Source organism: Pseudophryne corroboree, chromosome 6 (genome assembly GCF_028390025.1).
Source record: "Pseudophryne corroboree isolate aPseCor3 chromosome 6, aPseCor3.hap2, whole genome shotgun sequence".
Lineage (NCBI taxonomy): Eukaryota > Metazoa > Chordata > Amphibia > Anura > Myobatrachidae > Pseudophryne > Pseudophryne corroboree.
The window spans coordinates 720,763,210-720,783,733 of record NC_086449.1 but is presented as its reverse complement, the minus strand read 5'-3'; the positions used below and the strand labels follow the sequence as shown (position 1 = coordinate 720,783,733).

The following is a 20,524-nucleotide window of genomic DNA, read 5'->3' as shown; positions in this document are numbered from 1 at the left end:
ACTGACCTAACTATAATTCACTCAGTAGTTCTAATTGAATCAGTATGATATCCCGACGCACGAGATCCCGCTGATGAGAAGACGGACAGGGCTGAATAAGGGCTGTTCTCTCCACCCCCCTAACCCTCCCTTCCCGCATCCTAACCCTAACCTCTCCCTCCCGCGGCCTAATCTTAACACCACCCCCACCAACCCCTGTCTGACACCTTAACCTACCCCCCCTCCCTTTCCTAAACCTAAGAGCACGGGTATACTTATGGCCGGGAGGCCGGCTGTCGGGATTCCGGTGTCGGGATCCTGAACCATTCGGAGTTCCGACAAAAGGATTCTGAAGGGTGTTGGTATACCGGCGTCGGTATTTAGACTGTTAGAATCTCGACAGCCGACATCTTGACCGCATCCCGTTATAATAATACAATTGAGTTGTCTATGTGTGGCTTATTTCAGGACAATGCAAACGTCCTATAACGATTAATGACTTTGGCACATAATAGTGTATTAGCAAGGTGTGTAAAAATGTCATGGTGAGAGCAGCATATTCTCAGAGTCTACTGATCTGATGTATCAAGAAAGGAAGAGTGGAGACGTGAACCACAGAAAATAGAATGTGACGGCAGATAAGAACCACTTTGCCCATCTAGTCTGTCCCTTTTTTATCGTTTAGGTAACCTCACCCCTATTTGATCCTTAGTTCTTTGTAAGGATATTCATATGCCTATGCCAAGAATGTTGAAATTGCTGTACTGTCTATACCATAGGTTCTCAAACTCGGTCCTCAGGACCCCACACAGTGCATGTTTTGCAGGTAACCCAGCAGGTGCACAGGTGTATTAATTACTCACTTACACATTTTAAAAGGTCCACAGGTGGAGCTAATTATTTCACTTGTGATTCTGTGAGGAGACCTGCAAAACATGCACTGAGTGGGGTCCTGAGGACCGAGTTTGAGAACCTTTGGTCTATACGACAAGTGGAGAAGTTGCACATAGCAACCATTTAAATTCTGCCTACAATTTTATAGAATACACTTCATAAATGCTACCTCGAAGTTGTCTAGTTGCTATGGGCAACCTGATAATCATTTTAAAGATGATCTTTGGCCAGTGTCAGTGAGAAAGCGGCATTACTAATTTCCCAGAGCAACCACAAACATATCTAAACCAGGCAATAGTAAATCAACCCACTGTAGTGTTTTATAAGTAGGCTGCACCGCCTCTAATAAATCCTACTATTAGCATTACCTAAAATGTATTCCTACAAGATGCCCTCCTGCCCGTCATCTCCACTGAATGCCCTTATATAACAATATATAACATTTTCTTTACATACTGTATACAATGATGCTGTTTGAGCCTTGTACCTTATCTATATAATTTGTCACTTCCAGCATCTTGCGCTGAGTACGCTCCAAGTCTGAGTCATGTTTCTGAAACTGAACGTACAAGACAAGTGGAAATCAATATAACACCTTCCGTTCATACACACAGCTGTCAATTCCAGGAAGCTTGCATGATGTTACTGATCACAGCGCTGATTTAGAAAGCAATATATTACGGTCATACTTCCCAGGCTCATTGACACCTACAAATACATTTCTAAACGTCACTTGTGTCCTTGTTAACTACCATTGCTTAACACTGACGTCTGTGTTATTGCTAGGCAAACTGTAAGCTGAATGTTTGCAGTGGGGCAATATAATGTGACCTAGGTGTTATTTTACTAAACCGCGGGCTGACGATGCTCAGGTGCGCTCATCATGGAGGTAATTTATTACACAGCTCACATCACTGCAAAGAGCAGCAAAGAAAATTCAGCGACGAGCAACAGTGAGGAACAAGGAACACACAGAGAGGTTGAGTGAGAGGTGGACGCTATTGTTATGTTATCGTTAAACATCGCTGTTTAAAGGCGAGCACATTTACACAAGCCGCACTGCGCATGGGTCTGAGATGTCGCTCGCAGTGCCCCAAAAGCAAAAGCATGGATAACCTGAAACTGGCGTTTGGGGGCAGCAGCGGGCAGTCCTTGGCGGCATCCTCACATGCACCTCCACTGGCAGCATGATTCGGATGTCCGATGGTCACTGGGATGTCCGATGGTCACTGGGATGTCCGATAGTCACTGGGATGATTCTATGCTGCGCCTTCAGACACACCAGTACATCACAGAAGCCAGCAGTGGGTGTCTTTTTACTTAAGTCGCCTCCGTTGACATTGCATAATATTACACAGCCGCACAAACAAAGACGCGGCAGCTGTGTAACAGCATCCACCTCTGAACCAGCCCCAGAATCCTGGAGAAGAGCACTTCTACAGTGGGACAGTGCTGTGACATCAAACTGCAGCCCCCCTTGAGAAGGATAGAATAACACAGGTCCTTCTGCTTTGGTTGGCAGTAAACAATAAAAAGCGGATTATCCTGTGTCAATCTCATGCAATGAGCTGTGAGGTCAGGTTATTATAACATAAACCCATACTGGAAAAAAGATGCAGGATTATAATACCCCCACCCCCAGTCCATGAACCAAAGCGGTTTCAAAATTAAAGAAAAGCAGAATTTATCTTCAGTTGAAAATGACTTCTTTAATTTTATAAAGTGTTGAATAATGCTTCCTCTGCAGCTGTGGAAAGCAACAATTATGTTGTCAGATTACTTAGCACACATTCTCTGCAAGGAGATTTGCTAAGCACACAGTCACTGTGGAGGAACTTTCCGATCTACCTGTACTAGAACCAATTGTGAAGCAAAGTTGCTACTCCAATGGTTCGAGACTTGTTAAGTGCCATGACCACCACAGCCCATGGGGTACAAAATGACCCAGTGCGCACATCTTGCTCTGCAAGACCCGAAAACCAGGCAGAATTTGACACACAAAGCTATATTTGTACTGCAGAAAGGCCACTTCCAATTTCTCTACAAGCCAGCTAAAGTTTTAGTGGCCCATTTATCAAACTATATTTGCAACTATTTCCCCGAAAACACCCATTTTGGGGGTTAGCCGCAAATATTAAGTATACCCCAAATGTATGTAGGAGGGACTGCAGCAAATATGTCTGATACCTGTTGTGATCCCTCCATTCCCACCAGGACTATGGAGACTGGCCCCCACAGCTACCAGCATTCAGATGGCAGCAGCCCATTGTAGCCTATGGGCTACACTTCACAGATACAGCCGGCAGAGGGTGTTCCCCCGAAACCCTCACCGGAAATGGCCACTGCGCATGTGTGGTCAGCAGGACAATGCATGGCAAGAAGCCCCGACACCACACACGGCACATCGCAGGCACGGGCGGCTGCCAGATAATACATAGCGCAGATATGATCGCATTCTGAAATGCTATCCTGGGCACTAATATTACACCCAGATCGCATTGCAACTGTGATCAATGATAAATGGGCCCCTTAGGGGGATATTCAATTAGCCCCCGAAGAGACATCGGGAGTAAAAACTCCTGATGTTTCTTCAGGTTTTGCGGTCGGCCTATTCGATTTAACCGGCCGTTAAACAGTGCATTTTCACCCAAAAATACACAGGTTCAGTGAAACCTGTGTGTTTTCGGGTGAAATAGCACTGTTTTCGGATGAAAACGGGGCTGTAATCGGGGATTTTGCTTCGCCTGCCGGAGGCAGGTGAAACAAAATCCCTGATTAGCAGCGGCACGCGCCGACTAATCGGGGCTAATTAGATAGCCCCCTCTGCGATACTTTCACACCCGCAGTTGGTGCGGGTAATTGAATATCCCCCATAGAGTGGAATGAATAAAACCTTTAGAGAAGGCGGGAAAATGAATCCATCAGGAACCTTACATTAACATCATTTGCTCATTTGCTTTTAAATTAGGATACTACACAATGCAGATGTCAAAATAGAGTTTACTATATATAAAACCGGGATATTATTTACATCATGGAGAAATGTGCAGGGGATTTTTCCCCATCCACCCTCCACTGTGATATATACATGACTAGCAATGCTACTGCATAACCTTAATACAATACCTTGGCAATACAGATTCCTATGTTTTACTGAAGCTCTTAACTTCCTATTTCTTTTATTCAAGTAAACAGAATCTGAAGTGTTTAGTGGCATTTAGATCTTGTGTACATATATTATATAATACAAATGTAAAGTATCAGAATATTCCTACTACTTTCAAGTGAATTAAGCAATTTGTAGTACAGTATGTAACAGAAGGGTATAAGGGTCTATTCATGAAGCAGTGAAAAGAGTGGAGAAGTGAGCCTGTGGAGAAGTAGCCCATGGCAACCAATCAGCTGCTCCGTACAATTGTATAGTCTGCAAATTATAAATGTTACTTCAATGCTGATTGGTTGCCATGGGCAACTTCTCCACTGGCTCACTTCTCCACACTTTTCACTGCTTCATGAATAGACCCCAGAGTCTTGAATTGAATTCTGTGAAATAGTGTAAGTGGGCGATGCCTGGTTCCTGAGTACCTTGGCACAGACACAGCAGGTAATATTAATTGCTTTAACCCTTCCAAAACACATTCAGCAATTATCCTTCTCTAACTAGATTACTTGTAATTTGGGTAGGATCAAAGCTCATTCTGCAAGATGAAACACCAAACGGCTTTACCTCCGCGTAGTCGGCAACTAGGTAGAGTTCCACACATCTGTCCCCCTCTGTATCCTCTCTCCTCACCTGCAGGACACACAAGAGGTCTGCTTCCAAACTGTAGTAATGATAGGAATTTAGAAAATGTACAGGGACAGGCCATGAAAATCACACTACAGGTGACAGATCAGTGATTTCATGTGTGCGACATGATGGGAAAGCGAGGGACGCTAAGTACCAATGAACTGGAACACTAATGCAAGATATATTATTGGGTTCTCAGAATATACAACATATTAAAGGGGAATTATATTAAATTATTATAGTTTTAAAATGTATCATGTTATTAGAGTTTTTGGGGCTAATTCAGGTTGGATCGCAAACTGCGATCCAACCGGAATCTTTACAATCACCCCGTGGGTTCTGCACATGCGCCTGTGGGTTGATCGTAAAAATTCCGGTTGGAGCGCCATCTGCGATCCAATTTGAATTATTCCCATTGTAATGTTTGAGATCAATGGTCTGAAATTCAGGTAAAGCTGAGCAGGAATTCTTTCATGTTTCTGCCTGGTCCTTTAGTCCACTGGGGGCGCTGTTCTACTAGAAAGTATGTGGGTCATGCAGAGAATTAAATCGCTCTCCTGCACCCAATGTGCTATTAAGGCCTCAATGCTCGGCGATGGTCAGTACTCCTGTAGTATTGCTAGCTGCAGTGAGGGTGGTTATTGGATCCTTTTTAGGAAAACTGGAATTAGTTATTAGAAGAAGACTCAGAAAACTATACATATTAGGCCTAATTCAGTAAGGATTGCAAATTCTGCTAATTAGCAGAATTTGCAATCCTTTGGATCGCATGCTGGGGGCCGCCCATTACTTGGCAAGGCCGCCCAGCATGCTGACCGGAGCCTCCCCCAGTTCAACAAACAGAAATTGCGAAGGCATCGCAATTTCTGCTTGTTAGTAGAAACTGTGGAAGCCTCCTGCCTGCCGCCATGTTCTTGAACGCGGCGGCTGCATGTGACGTCATGCAGCTGCCATGATCACGCCCCCAACACGCCCCCGTTTGGCCACCTCCTACCCCATTCACGCCACACTGCCCCCACAACACTACGTCTCCGCCCTGGAAACAGAGTGCTGCCCCCCCGCCCCGCATCAGCCGCGATCGCATTTTCTGCTTGTTAGTAGAAACTGAGGAAGCCTCCTGCCCGCTGCCATGTTCTTGAACGCGGCGGCTGCATGTGACGTCATGCAGCTGCCATGATCACGCCCCCGACACGCCCCCGTTTGGCCGCCTCCTCCCCCATTCACGCCACACTGCCCCCACAACGCTACGTCCAGGGCCGTCTTAACAGTAGTGTAGGCCCCTGGGCACAGCAACGCACTGGGCCCCCTACCCATCTTCCAGTGTTAGGGGTGCTATCAGCGACAGCTTTGATGTCCCGTGGGCGGTAGGGGGTGTTCTATCTTCCGCTCAGCATGTAGGACCTGGAGCAGTAATTTCTACTAATTACTCCTTTACTGCACAGATAGGGCAGGAGGTAGAGCACTAAACTGTAGAAGGGTGCATTGGGCTGAATGAAGGGGCCCTGGTACATGACTTCCAGGGTGCTAGGGGGTGTTTAATACGTAGGGGAGGGGTGGATAGTGGAATGGGCTTAATATTCATCATTTTCTGGTGGGAGGGCAGCTTGCTTGACTGCAGATATCTCAAGTTCCTGGAAATTGATTTCGTAGCATTGAATGGGATAAAAAAAAAGCTATAGAGCCTCCCTTTCAGGAGGTACTGGGGACTTGGGGATCAGAGTTCAGGAGCCAGAGCAATCCACCAATAAAAATATAAAACTGCATATCAGGCGTGTGGATCTGGAGCAGGGACCACCTGCTTGATGGCTGATATCTCTGGTTCTGGGCATAGTAGAGACAAGCTGCCAGTGTCCACTGAAAGAGGAGAGCCCCAACCTTTGCAGTATACCATCAGAAACTCTCTAAGTTAGACAGAACCTGAGATATCTGGCTGGGAAGAGCAATTAACAGGCTTGGATGGGGACCACTGCTTTGAAGTCAGATATCTCCGGTTCCCCAGGGCCGATTTTCAAAAATCTGGTACCCCTGGAAAGAGGGGACCCTCAGCTATCAGCCTAGGGCCCTTACAGTCCTGGGGCCCTTGGGCAAGTGCCCATTGAGCCCATACGTAAAGACGGCCCTGGCTACGTCTCCGCCCTGGAAACAGAGTGCTGCCCCCCCGCCCCGCATCAGCCGCGATCGCATTTTCGCGATTTGCGATCCAACCTGAATTAGCCCCATTATGCTGTAAGTATCCTGCAACTGTGCATGTTATATTGTGCATATATTAATATGTGTGAGCGGGAGGTGGGGTAGGTGGTAATGGATATACTTTATAAATGGCAAAAGCAGCAATGCCACCAAAGCCTGAAATCAATTGAAAGCCTGAATTCATAGCAAAACCTTGCATTAAGATATTTATTACAAAATAAGGGCTGATTAAAAAACTGGAAGCTGGATTATGGGTCCTATAATAGTTCAATGAACGTTAATGTAAACAATGCGCAGTACATCACAGGATGCATTTGCACTTTCCCCAGGCTGCGGCGGACACAGGGTAGCATGTGGAGGACAGATGTTGCATCTCTGAGCTACAGAGCAGAAATCTCCTGGACAGATGACTCTAAACATCTGTACGGCTGCATCAGATGGCTAACTAACTAAAGGGATGTGGTTTGCTTTGTTTAGATACAGTTACAGTATCGGACGGCCACAGCCTTGGAACATCAATTTTGAGGAGAGAGATCATTGATTAATGAAAAGAATGACACCAGATCGTAGACATCTGTTTCACACATTGATCTCCTGGGAGTGTAAACTGAAGAAGAAATATTTTGTTTGAGGAAAGTAATTTATAGGGGGATATCGTATCGCAGGAAGCGCCTCATGTAAAATTTACTGCAGTGCAACCAGGTGGCCCTGTTATTATTATTAATGTGTAAGTTAAATGGTTGGGTTTGTTTCTGTCATTTAAACCTGACATGATCCCACGCTGAATCATATGTAACTGGAGTTATAACATGTTTTTAATTCATCTCTACAACTGGAACATGATGATTTCAAAGGGATGCTGCTGCTTTACCTGTCTATGCAGTTTGCACAGCACTCACCCGATGATGATGATGATGACGACGTTGGGAGGTGAGGCTGGATACATTGTACACTGTAGCAGTTACATGTCCACATTTCCCTCCTTCAAGCCCTAAATGTTCTGCTCTGTAGATGAGGTGCTTGTGTCCGTCTCCTGGCAGTGGCTCCACCACATAACTTACATTATTGCTTAACGTTATGAGACCCCTGTTGACACAACATGTTTTATTACGTTATAATTAATTTACTGTTGGACAAACAATACAGGTCTCTATCTCTTGAGTCAGAATCTTGGCACAGTCCAGCAGTAACCCGCCAAATAAATAGAAAAAAGAAAAGCAGCCTACAAGAAGCAAACTGACCAGACAGCATATTATAGAGTAGAGACAAGGGGTTCTCCAGCTACTGTGGAACTACAAGTCTCAGCATGCTGTATATGATGCTTGATGAGCAACCTGTGGCTCTGTAGTGGATACAGAACTAGCATGCTGTATTTATGCTGGCTGGGCAGCATGTGGCTCTATAGCAGATGTGGAACTACAAGTCTCAGCGTGCTGTATATGATGCTGGATGAGCAACCTGTGGCTCTGTAGCTGATGCAGAACTAGAATGGTGCATTTAATGCTGCCTAGGCACTCCCTTACGTTGAGGTATAAAGCTTTATACTGTAGCTCTGAGTGATTGGTTGGCGGTTTCGATTGTGACAGAAATGCACTTTACACATCAAATTCTTCAAACACAAGATGGGGGGGGGGGGATTTAACAAATCTTCTAAAGCGTAAAAGTGGAGGTGTTGCCCATGGCAACTAATCGGATTCTAGCTATGACCTATCTGGTGGATTCTATCAAATGATAGGTAGACTCTGATTGATTGTTATGGGAAACACCTCCATTTTCCTATTTAGAAGATTTAATAAAACTTTCCCATGGGATATAGAGGGAGAGCTATCATATCTTGAAGAGAGCTAAATGAAGAAGTTGTTCTTAGCAACCAATCAGATTCTAGCTGACATTTTTCTAGCACAGCCTGTAAAATGACAGCTATAAGCTGATTGGTTGGTATGGACAACTTCTACACTTTAGCTCTCTACAAGCTTTGATAAATCTCCCCCATAGTGTCACAGAGATTTTGAAATCCAGTACATGAGAATGTTAAGTTTAATAAAGCATAAAAGAAGTGGGGCTAATAACCCACCCATGTAATACACTGAGACAGGGCTGTATTATCTCCTTACCTTATTCCTGAGCAGGTGCTGACAGCCACACTGGATTCTCTCTGCCCCTGAATGACTCCATGGTAATAACAGTGCTCCTAGTGAAACACAATCATTTATTTCTCAATTTAGCCACCCAGTGCATAGATAATGGGGAGGATATTTCAAGACTCAGAGGGTTACAAAGTGGTGAGAGATAAAGTGCCAACCAATCAGCTTGTAGCTGTAATTTTTGTACCACAGCCTGTAACATGGCAGTTAGGAGCTGATTGGCTGGTACTTTAGGGAAGATATATTCAATGTTGGAGACACTGGAGAGAGATAAAGTAGACAGAGACTGTGCTACAAAAATGACAGGAGCTGATTGGTTGGCACTTTATACCTCTCCATGATTTGACACATCTCCATCTTTATCTCTCACCACTTTATCTCTCTCCAAGATTGGATAATTCTCTCCCAAAGTGAGAAAATACATGTAATCTTACAAGTAAAGGGTATTTTGAGCCAAGTTTATACCATGATATAGAAAAGACCCCATCTTTGTGTCTTTCTACTATAAACGATCACTCTGATGAACCCATAAATTACCATTTATTTCACGTCACACTTTTGGATTTGATGCACACAGCTATCCTCTAACAAATAAAGCCTGTCACAGACGGGTGTAGTATGAATCTCCGGCGCTTGGGATCCCGGCGCCTAGCATACTGGCAAAAGAGCCCCTTGCGGGTACGGTGGCGCACTAAGTGCGCCAGTCTATTTATTCTCCCTCCAGGGGTGTCGTGGACACCCCAAGAGGGAGAATAGTTGTCGGTATACCGGCAGTCGGGATTCCGGCGCCGGGATCCCGACAGCCGATATATCAAGTGCCCCCCGTCACAGACCCTGCATGTATGACAGTATGTACATTGTACAGTATTGGGTATTTTGTGCTTTGTGGATTCAGTGTTCTTTATGATCATTTGCATCTGATGCGTGATATCCATTTGTTGTCCTTTCTTCACCTGTGTGACGGCCTTGACAGCGGGACACCCACAGGTAACAGCCCCCAGATTTGCCTCAGTAGGAAGCTGCTGACACTGGAGGAAACAGTGAGAGCACACAGACAATGGTGGAGAAAGGCCAGAGAACAGGGCAAGTAGCGTCTATTCAGATGAAAAAGAGGCAAAGGTCAGGGTCACAGTAAGGTAGTAAGGAAACCGGCCATATAAAAAAAAATAAGAATTTACTTACCGATAATTCTATTTCTCATAGTCCGTAGTGAATGCTGGGGACTCCGAAAGGACCATGGGGAATAGCGGCTCCGCAGGAGACTGGGCACAAAGTAAAAGCTTTAGGACTAGCTGGTGTGCACTGGCTCCTCCCCCTATGACCCTCCTCCAAGCCTCAGTTAGGATACTGTGCCCGGACGAGCGTACACAATAAGGAAGGATTTTGAATCCCGGGTAAGACTCATACCAGCCACACCAATCACACCGTACAACTTGTGATCTGAACCCAGTTAACAGCATGATAACAGAAGGAGCCTCTGAAAAGATGGCTCACAACAACAATAACCCGATTTTTGTAACAATAACTATGTACAAGTAATGCAGACAATCCGCACTTGGGATGGGCGCCCAGCATCCACTACGGACTATGAGAAATAGAATTATCGGTAAGTAAATTCTTATTTTCTCTAACGTCCTAGTGGATGCTGGGGACTCCGAAAGGACCATGGGGATTATACCAAAGCTCCCAAACGGGCGGGAGAGTGCGGATGACTCTGCAGCACCGAATGAGAGAACTCCAGGTCCTCCTCAGCCAGGGTATCAAATTTGTAGAATTTAGCAAACGTGTTTGCCCCTGACCAAGTAGCTGCTCGGCAAAGTTGTAAAGCCGAGACCCCTCGGGCAGCCGCCCAAGATGAGCCCACTTTCTGTGTGGAATGGGCTTTTACAGATTTTGGCTGTGGCAGGCCTGCCACAGAATGTGCAAGCTGAATTGTACTACAAATCCAACGAGCAACCGTCTGCTTAGAAGCAGGAGCACCCAGCTTGTTGGGTGCATACAGGATAAACAGCGAATCAGATTTCCTGACTCCAGCCGTCCTGGAAACATATATTTTCAGGGCCCTGACTACGTCCAGCAACTTGGAATCCTCCAAGTCCCTAGTAGCCGCAGGCACCACAATAGGCTGGTTTAAGTGAAATGCTGAAACCACCTTAGGGAGAAATTGAGGACGAGTCCTCAATTCTGCCCTGTCCGTATGAAAAATTAGGTAAGGGCTTTTATAGGATAAAGCCGCCAATTCTGAGACACGCCTGGCTGAAGCCAGGGCTAACAGCATTACCACTTTCCATGTGAGATATTTTAAGTCCACAGTGGTGAGTGGTTCAAACCAATGTGATTTTAGGAATCCCAAAACTACATTGAGATCCCAAGGTGCCACTGGAGGCACAAAAGGAGGCTGTATATGCAGTACTCCCTTGACAAACGTCTGAACTTCAGGAACAGAAGCCAGTTCTTTTTGGAAGAATATTGACAGGGCCGAAATTTGAACCATAATGGACCCTAATTTGAGGCCCATAGACAGTCCTGTTTGCAGGAAATGCAGGAAACGACCCAGTTGAAATTCCTCTGTAGGGGCCTTCCTGGCCTCGCACCACGCAACATATTTACGCCAAATACGGTGATAATGTTGTATGGTTACATCCTTCCTGGCTTTGATCAGGGTAGGGATGACTTCATCCGGAATGCCTTTTTCCTTCAGGATCCGGCGTTCAACCGCCATGCCGTCAAACGCAGCCGCGGTAAGTCTTGGAACAGACATGGTCCCTGCTGGAGCAGGTCCTTTCTTAGAGGTAGGGGCCACGGGTCTTCCGTGAGCATCTCTTGAATTTCCGGGTACCAAGTCCTTCTTGGCCAATCCGGAGCCACGAGTATAGTCTTTACTCCTCTCCTTCTTATGATTCTCAGTACTTTTGGTATGAGAGGAAGAGGAGGGAACACATACACTGACTGGTACACCCACGGTGTTACCAGAGCGTCCACAGCTATTGCCTGAGGGTCCCTTGACCTGGCGCAATATCTGTCCAGTTTTTTGTTGAGGCGGGACGCCATCATGTCCACCTTTGGTTTTTCCCAACGGTTCACAATCATGTGGAAGACTTCTGGGTGAAGTCCCCACTCCCCCGGGTGAAGATCGTGTCTGCTGAGGAAGTCTGCTTCTCAGTTGTCCACTCCCGGAATGAACACTGCTGACAGTGATATCACATGATTCTCCGCCCAGCGAAGAATCCTTGCCACTTCCATCATTGCCCTCCTGCTTCTTGTGCCGCCCTGTCTGTTTACGTGGGCGACTGCCGTGATGTTGTCCGACTGGATCAACACCGGCTGACCCTGAAGCAGAGGTCTTGCCTGACTTAGGGCATTGTAAATGGCCCTTAGTTCCAGGATATTTATGTGAAGTGACGTTTCCATGCTTGACCACAAGCCCTGGAAATTTCTTCCCTGTGTGACTGCTCCCCAGCCTCTCAGGCTGGCATCCGTGGTCACCAGGACCCAATCCTGAATGCCGAATCTGCGGCCCTCTAGGAGATGAGCACTCTGTAACCACCACAGGAGAGACACCCTTGTCCTTGGAGACAGGGTTATCCGCTGATGCATTTGAAGATGCGATCCGGACCATTTGTCCAGCAGATCCCACTGAAAAGTTCTTGCGTGGAATCTGCCGAATGGAATCGCTTCGTAAGAAGCCACCATCTTTCCCAGGACCCTTGTGCATTGATGTACTGACACTTGGCCTGGTCTTAGGAGGTTCCTGACTAAGTCGGATAACTCCTTGGCTTTCTCCTCCGGGAGAAACACCTTTTTCTGTACTGTGTCCAGAATCATCCCTAGGAACAGCAGACGTGTCGTCGGAATCAGCTGCGATTTTGGAATATTTAGAATCCATCCGTGCTGTCGTAGTACTACTTGAGATAGTGCTACTCCGACCTCTAACTGTTCTTTGGACCTTGCCCTTATCAGGAGATCGTCCAAGTAAGGGATAATTAAGACGCCTTTTCTTCGAAGAAGAATCATCATTTCGGCCATTACCTTGGTAAAGACCCGGGGTGCCGTGGACAATCCAAACGGCAGCGTCTGAAACTGATAGTGACAGTTCTGTACCACAAACCTGAGGTACCCTTGGTGAGAAGGGCAAATTGGGACATGGAGGTAAGCATCCTTGATGTCCAGAGACACCATATAGTCCCCTTCTTCCAGGTTCGCTATCACTGCTCTGAGTGACTCCATCTTGAACTTGAACCTTTTTATGTAAGTGTTCAAGGATTTCAGATTTAAAATGGGTCTCACCGAGCCGTCCGGCTTCGGTACCACAAACAGCGTGGAATAATACCCCTTTCCCTGTTGTAGGAGGGGTACCTTGATTATCACCTGCTGGGAATACAGCTTGTGAATGGCTTCCAATACCGCCTCCCTGTCGGGAGGAGACGTTGGTAAAGCAGACTTCAGGAACCGGCGAGGGGGAGACGTCTCGAATTCCAATTTGTACCCCTGAGATACTACCTGCAGGATCCAGGGGTCCACTTGCGAGTGAGCCCACTGCGCGCTGAAATTCTTGAGACGGGCCCCCACCGTGCCCGAGTCCGCTTGTAAGGCCCCAGCGTCATGCTGAGGACTTGGCAGAAGCGGGGGAGGGCTTCTGTTCGTGGGAAGAGGCTGTTTGCTGCAGTCTTTTTCCCCTTCCTCTGCCCCGGGGCAGATATGAGTGGCCTTTTGCCCGCTTGCCCTTATGGGGACGAAAGGACTGAGCCTGAAAAGACGGTATCTTTTTCTGCTGCGAGGTGACTTGGGGTAAAAAGGTGGATTTTCCAGCCGTTGCCGTGGCCACCAGGTCCGATAGACCGACCCCAAATAACTCCTCCCCTTTATACGGCAATACTTCCATATGCCGTTTGGAATCCGCATCCCCTGACCACTGTCGCGTCCATAATCCTCTTCTGGCATAAATGGACATCACACTTACTCTTGATGCCAGAGTGCAAATATCCCTCTGTGCATCTCGCACATATAGAAATGCATCCTTTAAATGCTCTATAGTCAATAATATATTGTCCCTGTCCAGGGTATCAATATTTTCAGTCAGGGAATCCGACCAAGCCACCCCAGCACTGCACATCCAGGCTGAGGCGATTGCTGGTCGCAGTATAATACCAGTATGTGTGTATATACTTTTAAGGATATTTTCCAGCTTCCTATCAGCTGGTTCCTTGAGGGCGGCCGTATCAGGAGACGGTAACGCCACTTGTTTTGATAAGCGTGTGAGCGCCTTATCTACGCTAGGGGGTGTTTCCCAACGCGCCCTAACCTCTGGCGGGAAAGGGTATAATGCCAATAATTTTTTAGAAATTAGCAGTTTTTTATCGGGGGAAACCCACGCTTCATCACACACCTCATTTAATTCATCTGATTCAGGAAAAACTACGGGTAGTTTTTTCACACCCCACATAATACCCTTTTTTGTGGTACTTGTAGTATCAGAAATGTTCAAAACCTCCTTCATTGCCGTGATCATGTAAAGTGTGGCCCTACTGGAAAATACGTTTGTTTCCTCACCGTCGACACTGGAGTCAGTGTCCGTGTCAGTGTCTGTATCGACCTGAGGTAACGGGCGTTTTATAGCCCCTGACGGTGTTTGAGACGCCTGTACAGGTATTAACTGATTTGCCGGCTGTCTCATGTCGTCAACAGTCTTTTGTAAAGTGCCGACACTATCACGTAATTCTTTCCATAAGACCATCCAGTCAGGTGTCGACTCCCTAGGGGGTGACATCACTAACACAGGCAATTGCTCCGCCTCCACACCATTTTCCTCCTCATACATGTCGACACAGCGTACCGACACACAGCACACACACAGGGAATGCTCTGACAGAGGACAGGACCCCACTAGCCCTTTGGGGAGACAGAGGGAGAGTTTGCCAGCACACACCAGAGCGCTATATATATACAGGGATAACCTTATATAAGTGTTTTTCCCTAATATAGCTGCTGTATATATTAATATGCCAATTTAGTGCCCCCCCTCTCTTGTTTTACCCTGTTTCTGTAGTGCAGGACTGCAGGGGAGAGTCAGGGAGCCTTCCTCCAACGGAGCTGTGAGGAAAAAATGGCGCTTGTGTGCTGAGGAGATAGGCTCCGCCCCTTTTTCGGCGGCCTTTCTCCCGCTTTTTTGTGGAAAACTGGCAGGGGTTAAATACATCCATATAGCCCAGGAGCTATATGTGATGTATTTTTAGCCATTTAAGGTATTTTCATTGCGTCCCAGGGCGCCCCCCCCCAGCGCCCTGCACCCTCAGTGACCGGAGTGTGAAGTGTGCTGAGAGCAATGGCGCACAGCTGCGGTGCTGTGCGCTACCTTATTGAAGACAGGACGTCTTCTGCCGCCGATTTTCCGGACCTCTTCACTCTTCTGGCTCTGTAAGGGGGCCGGCGGCGCGGCTCCGGGACCCATCCATGGCTGGGCCTGTGATCGTCCCTCTGGAGCTAATGTCCAGTAGCCTAAGAAGCCCAATCCACTCTGCACGCAGGTGAGTTCGCTTCTTCTCCCCTTAGTCCCTCGATGCAGTGAGCCTGTTGCCAGCAGGTCTCACTGAAAATAAAAATAAGAATTTACTTACCGATAATTCTATTTCTCGGAGTCCGTAGTGGATGCTGGGGTTCCTGAAAGGACCATGGGGAATAGCGGCTCCGCAGGAGACAGGGCACAAAAAGTAAAGCTTTCCGATCAGGTGGTGTGCACTGGCTCCTCCCCCTATGACCCTCCTCCAGACTCCAGTTAGGTACTGTGCCCGGACGAGCGTACACAATAAGGGAGGAATTTTGAATCCCGGGTAAGACTCATACCAGCCACACCAATCACACTGTACAACCTGTGATCTGAACCCAGTTAACAGTATGATAACAGCGGAGCCTCTGAAAAGATGGCTCACAACAACAATAACCCGATTTAGTTAGCAATAACTATGTACAAGTATTGCAGATAATCCGCACTTGGGATGGGCGCCCAGCATCCACTACGGACTCCGAGAAATAGAATTATCGGTAAGTAAATTCTTATTTTCTCTATCGTCCTTGTGGATGCTGGGGTTCCTGAAAGGACCATGGGGATTATACCAAAGCTCCCAAACGGGCGGGAGAGTGCGGATGACTCTGCAGCACCGAATGAGAGAACTCCAGGTCCTCTTTTGCCAGGGTATCAAATTTGTAGAATTTTACAAACGTTTTCTTCCCCGACCACGTAGCTGCTCGGCAAAGTTGTAATGCCGAGACCCCTCGGGCAGCCGCCCAAGATGAGCCCACCTTCCTTGTGGAATGGGCCTTAACAGATTTAGACTGTGGCAGGCCTGCCACAGAATGTGCAAGTTGAATTGTGCTACCAATCCCACGAGCAATCGACTGCTTAGAAGCAGAAGCACCCAGCATTGTTGGGTGCATACAGGATAAACAGCAAGTCAGATTTCCTGACTCCAGCCAACCTGGAAACTATATTTTCAGGGCCCTGATAACATCCAGCAACTTGGAGTCCTCCAAGTCCCTAGTAGCCGCAGGTACCACAATAAGCTGGTTCAGGTGAAACGCTGACACCACCTTAAGGAGAAACTGGGGACGAGTCCGCAGCTTTGCTCTGTCCGAATGGACAATCAGATATGGCTTTGTGAGATAAAGCCGCCAATTCTGACACTCGCCTGGCCGAGGCCAGGACCAACAGCATGGTCATTTTCCATGTGAGATATATCAAATCCACAGATTTGAGTTGTTTAAACCAATGTGATTTTTTAGGAATCCCAAAACTACGTTGAGATCGCCCAGTGCCACTGGAGACATCAAAGGGGCTGTATATGCAGTACTCCCTTAACAACTTCTGGACTTCAGGAACTGAAGCCAATTTCTTTCTGGAAGAAAATCAACAGGCCGAAATTTGAACCTTAATGGACCCAATTTGAGACCCATAGACACTCCTGTTTGCAGGAAATGTAGAAATTAACCTAGTTGAAATTCTTCCGTGGAGCCTTCCTGGACTCACACCCTGGCACATATTTTCACCTAAGTGGTGATAATGTTGTGCGGTCACCTCCTTCCTGGCTCTGACCAGGGTAGGGATGACCTCTTCCGGAATGCCTCTTTCCCTTAGGATCCGGCGTTCACCCGCCTTGGCGTCAACGCAGCTGCGGTAAGTCCCGGAACAGACACGGTTCTTGCCGAATCAAGACCCTTCTTAGTATCTCTTGAAGTTCCGGGAACCAAGTCCTTCTTGGCCAAACCGGAGCCACGAGTATAGTTCTTACTCCTCTCCTTCCTATCATTTTCAATACATTGGGTATGAAAAGCAGAGGATGGAACACATACACCGACTGGTACACCGACGGTGTTACCAGAGCGTCCCAGCTATTGCCTGAGTGTCTCTTGACCTGGCGCTTCAGGTGGGACGCCATCATAACCACCTTTGGTCTTTCCCAACGGTTTACAATCATGTGGAAACTTCCAGATTAAGTTTCCACTTTTCCGGGTGGAATTCATTTATGCTGAGGAAATCTTCCCAGTTGCCCACTCCCGGAATGAACACTGCTGACAGTGTTATCACATGATTTTCCGCCCAGCGAAGAATCCTTGCTGTCATTGCCCTCCTGCTTCTTGTGTCGCCCCGTCTGATAACGTGGGCGACCGCCATGATGATGTCCTACTGGATCAGCACCGGTTGACTTTGAAGCAGGAGTCTTCCTAGGCTCAGAGCATTGTAAATTGCCCTTAGCTCCAGTATATTCATGTGGAGAGAAGTCTCCAGACTTGACCACACTTCCTTGGAAATTTTTTCCCTGTGTGACTACTCCCCAGCCTCTCAGGCTGGTATCCGTGGTCCCCAGAACACAGTCCTGAATGCTGAGTGTGCTGCCCTCTAAAAGATGAGCACTCTGCAGCCCCCACAGAAGAGACACCCTTGTCCTTGGAGACAGGATTATCCGCTGATGCATCTGAAAATGCGATCCGGACCATTCGTCCAGCAAATCCCCTGAGATCTGCCGAATGGAATCGCTTCGTAAGAAGCCACCATTTTTCCCAGGACTCCTGTGCATTGATGCACTGATACTTGGCCTGGTTTTAGGAGGTTTCTGACTAGGTCGAATAACTCCTTGGCTTTTTCCTCCCGGAGGAACACCTTTTTCTGGACTATGCCCAGAATCATTCCTAGGAACAGCAGACGTATCGTCGGAAAACAGCTGCGATTCTTGGAATATTTAGAATCCAGTCGTGCTGTCGTAGAACTACTTTAGATAGTGCTCTTCCGACCTCCAACTGTTCTCTGGAACTTGCCCTTTTCAGGATATCGTCCAAGTAAGGGATAATTTAGATGCCTTTTTTCTTTGAAGAAACATCTTTTCGGCCATTACCTTGGTAAAAGGCCCGGGGTGCCGTGGATAATTCAAACGGCATCGTCTGAAACTGATATTGACAGTTCTGTACCACGAACCAGAGGTACCCTTGTTGAGAAGGGCAAATTTGAAACTGGAGGTAATCCTTGATGTCCAGGGACACCATATAGTCCCCTTTTTTCCGGTTCGCTATCACTGCTCTGAGTGACTCCATCTCGATTTGAACCTTTTATGTAAGTGTTCAAAGATTTCAGTTTAGACTATGTCTCACCAAGCCGTCTGGCTTCAGTACCACAATATAGTGTGGAAAAATAATACCCTTTTCCTTGTTGTAGGAGGGGTACTTTGATTATCACCTGCTGGATATACAGCTTGTGAATTGTTTCCAATGCTGCCTCCCTGTCGGAGGGAGCCGTTGGTAAAGCAGACTTCAGAAACCTGCGAGGAGAAGATGTCTCGACTCTCCAATCTGTACCCCTGGGATAATACTTGTACTATCTAGGGGTCAACCTGCGAGTGATCCCACTGCGCGCTGAGACTCTTGAGACTACCCCCCCACCTTGAGTCCGCTTGCATGGCCCCAGCGTCATGCTGAGGACTTGGCAGACGCGGTGGAGGGCTTCTTTTCCTGGGAAGGGGCTGCCTGCTGCAGTCTACTTCCCTTACCTCTATGTCTGGGCAGATATGACTGGCCTTTTGCCTGCATGCCCTCATGGGAAAGGAAGGATTGAGGCTGAAAAGACGGTGTCTTTTTCAGCTGAGATGTAACTTGGGGTAAAAAGGTTGGATTTCCCAGCTGTTGCCGTGGTCCCCAGGTCCGATGGACCGACCCCAACTAACTCCTTCCCTTTATACGGCAATACTTCCATGTGCCGTATGGGATCTGTATCACCTGACCACTGTCGTGTCCATGACATCTTCTGGGTGATATGGACAACGTACTTATCTTGATGCCAGAGAGCAAATATCCCTCTGTGCATCTCACGTACATATATATAGAATGCATCCTATTAAATGCTCTATATGAATAAAATATTTTCAGTCAGGGAATCCGACCAAGCCAACCCAGCACTGCATCTCCAGGCTGATGGCGATCGCTGGTCGCAGTATAACCACCGTATGTGTGTATATACTTTTTAGGATATCTTTCCAGCTTCCTATCAGCTGGCTCCTTGAGGGCGGCCGTATCTGGAGACGGTAACGCCACTTGATAAGTGTGTGAGCGCCTTATCACCCTAAGGGGTGTTTCCCAACGCGCCCTAATTTCTGGCGGGAAAGGGTATAACGCCAATATTTGCTATCGGGGTAACCCCACGCATCATCACACACTTCATTTTATTTTATCTGATTCAGGAAAAACTACAGGTAGTTTTTTCACTCCCACATAATACCCTTTTTTGTGGTACTTGTAGTATCAGAAATATGCAACACCTCCTTCATTGCCCTTAACGTGTGGCCCTAATGAGAAATACGTTTGTTTATTCACCGTCGACACTGGATTCAGTGTCCGTGTCTACCGACTGAGGTAAATGGGCGTTTTTAACGCCCCTGACGGTGTTTCTGAGACGCCTGGACCGGTACTAATAGTTTGTCGGCCGTCTCACGTCGTCAACCGACCTTGCAGCGTGTTGACATTCTCACGTAATTCCCTAAATAAGCCATCCATTCCGGTGTCGACTCCCTAGAGAGTGACATCACCATTACAGGCAATTTCTCCGCCTCCTCACCAACATCATCCTCATACATGTCGACACACACGTACCGACACACAGCACACACACCGGGAATGCTCTGACAGAGGACAGGACCCACACTAGCCCTTTGGGGAGACAGAGGGAGAGTTTGCCAGCACACACCAAAACGCTATAATTATATAGGGACAACCTTATATAAGTGTTTTCCCTTATAGCATCTTTATATATATCTCAATATCGCCAAAATCAGTGCCCCCCCTCTCTGTTTTAACCCTGTTTCTGTAGTGCAGTGCAGGGGAGAGCCTGGGAGCCTTCTCTCCAGGCTTTCTGTGAGAGAAAATGGCGCTGTGTGCTGAGGAGATAGGCCCCGCCCCTTTTTCGGCGGGCTCGTCTCCCGCTATTTAGTGAATCTTGGCAGGGGTTAAATATCTCCATATAGCCTCTGGGGGCTATATGTGAGGTATTTTT

The 20,524-nt window shown here is 47.2% G+C and overlaps 1 protein-coding gene across 1 annotated transcript in view; it reads right to left on the bottom strand.

Annotated features, from left to right (window-relative positions):
• The window catches only part of ADAM19 (ADAM metallopeptidase domain 19), a 181,991-nt gene that overhangs the window by 60,420 nt on the left and 101,047 nt on the right, over positions 1-20,524 (bottom strand). The window contains exons 5-8 of the mRNA XM_063928395.1: positions 8,968-9,044; positions 7,753-7,939; positions 4,601-4,666; positions 1,361-1,432 (exon numbers count right to left, since the gene is read on the bottom strand). Of these exons, the coding sequence (XP_063784465.1) occupies positions 1,361-1,432; positions 4,601-4,666; positions 7,753-7,939; positions 8,968-9,044 (402 nt within the window). The remainder of the gene's footprint in view (positions 1-1,360; positions 1,433-4,600; positions 4,667-7,752; positions 7,940-8,967; positions 9,045-20,524) is intronic.